The sequence below is a fragment of the Phoenix dactylifera genome, chromosome 16 (assembly GCF_051530095.1).
Source record: "Phoenix dactylifera cultivar Ajwa chromosome 16, Ajwa_hap1_PhDact_Kaust_v1.1, whole genome shotgun sequence".
Taxonomy (NCBI): Eukaryota; Viridiplantae; Streptophyta; class Magnoliopsida; order Arecales; family Arecaceae; genus Phoenix; species Phoenix dactylifera.
In genome coordinates, this window is record NC_143205.1 from 140,808 (window position 1) to 142,500 (window position 1,693).

Sequence of the window (1,693 nt, forward strand, 5' to 3'; positions counted from 1 at the left end):
ATAAACCCAATTGACTAGTCTAATAACAAAACAACTGACCAAATTGACTTGACTAAGACAAAAGCAAATAACGCAATAAAAGAAAATGACTCGGATTCAAACGGACCCAATCCGAGTCTGACTCAATCTGGGGGCTCAGGATTATCTGGATGAAGGGCTCTGATATCCCCATCACTCAAAGGATCTCTTTCTTTCAGTCTTGTTATCCGCAGACCACCCTCTCTATATTTACAGGCACTCACCGATGCCGATTGGGCCAGGGACGGTGATGACCGGCGATCTGTGAGTACTTACTGCATTTATCTTGGTAATACACTTATCTTCTGGAATTGCAAAAAGTAACCCACAGTTGCACGCAACCCAACCAAGGTCAAGTACAAGTCATTAGAAAATGGGGCAGCCGAAGTCCACTGGCTCTGCTCTCTCCTAGTCGAACTGGGCTTCGCTTAGTTGCCTACTCCTTTGCTATGGTGTGACAATACTAGAGCCATGTATCTCTCCTCCAACCCGGTGTTTCACGCCCGCACCAAGCACGTAGAGATTGATTATCATTTTGTTAGGGAGCGAGTCAACAAAAACCTATTACGAGTTCGCCTCATCTTTACTCGTGATCAAATTTCGGATGCTCTTACCAAACCACTCTTGACGGCTCGCTTCAATCAATTACGGCTCAAACTCAACGTCGACAAGGTCCCGTTGAGTTTGCGGGGGCATATTAAAGGGTCGAAACACACCAGTCAAGTGATGGCTCAAACATCCCTGACCGGTTCTACCGGAGGGAATCCCACATGAATAGGATCTCAAACAAGTTAAACCTCCCTCCATGATTGTAGAACCGCATGACCCTATTCTTCTGGTATCATTGTTGCATTCTTGTTACCATCATTCACACTGTACAAATCTGATATAAATATCAGAAACTGCTATAAACATTTGCAATATATAGAGAATACATTTAATTTATTCTTCCAATACTCTTGGAGTCTTATGTTTTGCCTCGTGGGTTGTAGGGATGCCTTTATGTAAAAGATATGTGAAGGGCTATACTGTAAGTACAATCATTTTATGGTGTGGAAAAGAATTGAGTGAAAAATATTGCTGAGTGCTCTGTTTTATCCTCTCCAGCTGTCCACCTCAAATATTAAAATAGAGTGACCTAGTATTCTATTATGCTTCCATTGGCACCAATACTAATTCTCATCAAGAACTTGTACGTGAAGATGTTTCTATTTGTTCTTTTGTTTATATCTATGATTTATGAGGCACATGCACAAAATGTGCTGCATGAAACTGTAATCACAAATGCATTATTTTTATTATTTTAACTGTATATCACAAGAGCCATATATACGTTGAAAAGTGTTACATCTGAAGGATACAAAGCCAGCAGAAATATGCTGATCTTATGTTGCAGCTTTGCCTTTTATTTATGGAGACATGCATCGGTTCCTTACTAATGCACATGACTTTCTACTCCAAGAGGAATTATTGGTTGGACCAGGTCCAGCAGCTCAGTGGTGGATCAAGCATGTTGACTTCATTTGGAGATGTGAAGCTTTGACAGAAGATATAGGCAACCTGAAGAAAGGAGGATAGAAGCAGCAAAGCAGAGAAGGTCGTTGGGAGTAGATATTGTCACCTTCTTGCTCTTATCAAACAATCCAACCAATAGAACCATCACTATGACATGCCC

At 41.2% G+C, this 1,693-nt stretch overlaps 1 protein-coding gene across 5 annotated transcripts in view; it reads right to left on the minus strand.

Moving 5' to 3' along the window:
• Positions 1-1,285: 1,285 nt before the first annotated feature.
• Positions 1,286-1,693, minus strand: part of LOC103697786 (uncharacterized) — a 24,129-nt gene continuing 23,721 nt past the window's right edge. For 4 of the 5 annotated variants that reach the window (XM_088712518.2, XM_088712517.2, XM_008779714.5 and 1 more), the window contains one exon: positions 1,286-1,693. This exon is cut by the window's right edge and continues 54 nt beyond it. In XM_088712518.2, coding sequence (XP_088568644.2) covers positions 1,538-1,693 — 156 coding nt within the window. In that variant the 3' untranslated portion in view covers positions 1,286-1,537. The other variant, XM_039114758.3, reaches the window with a different exon arrangement.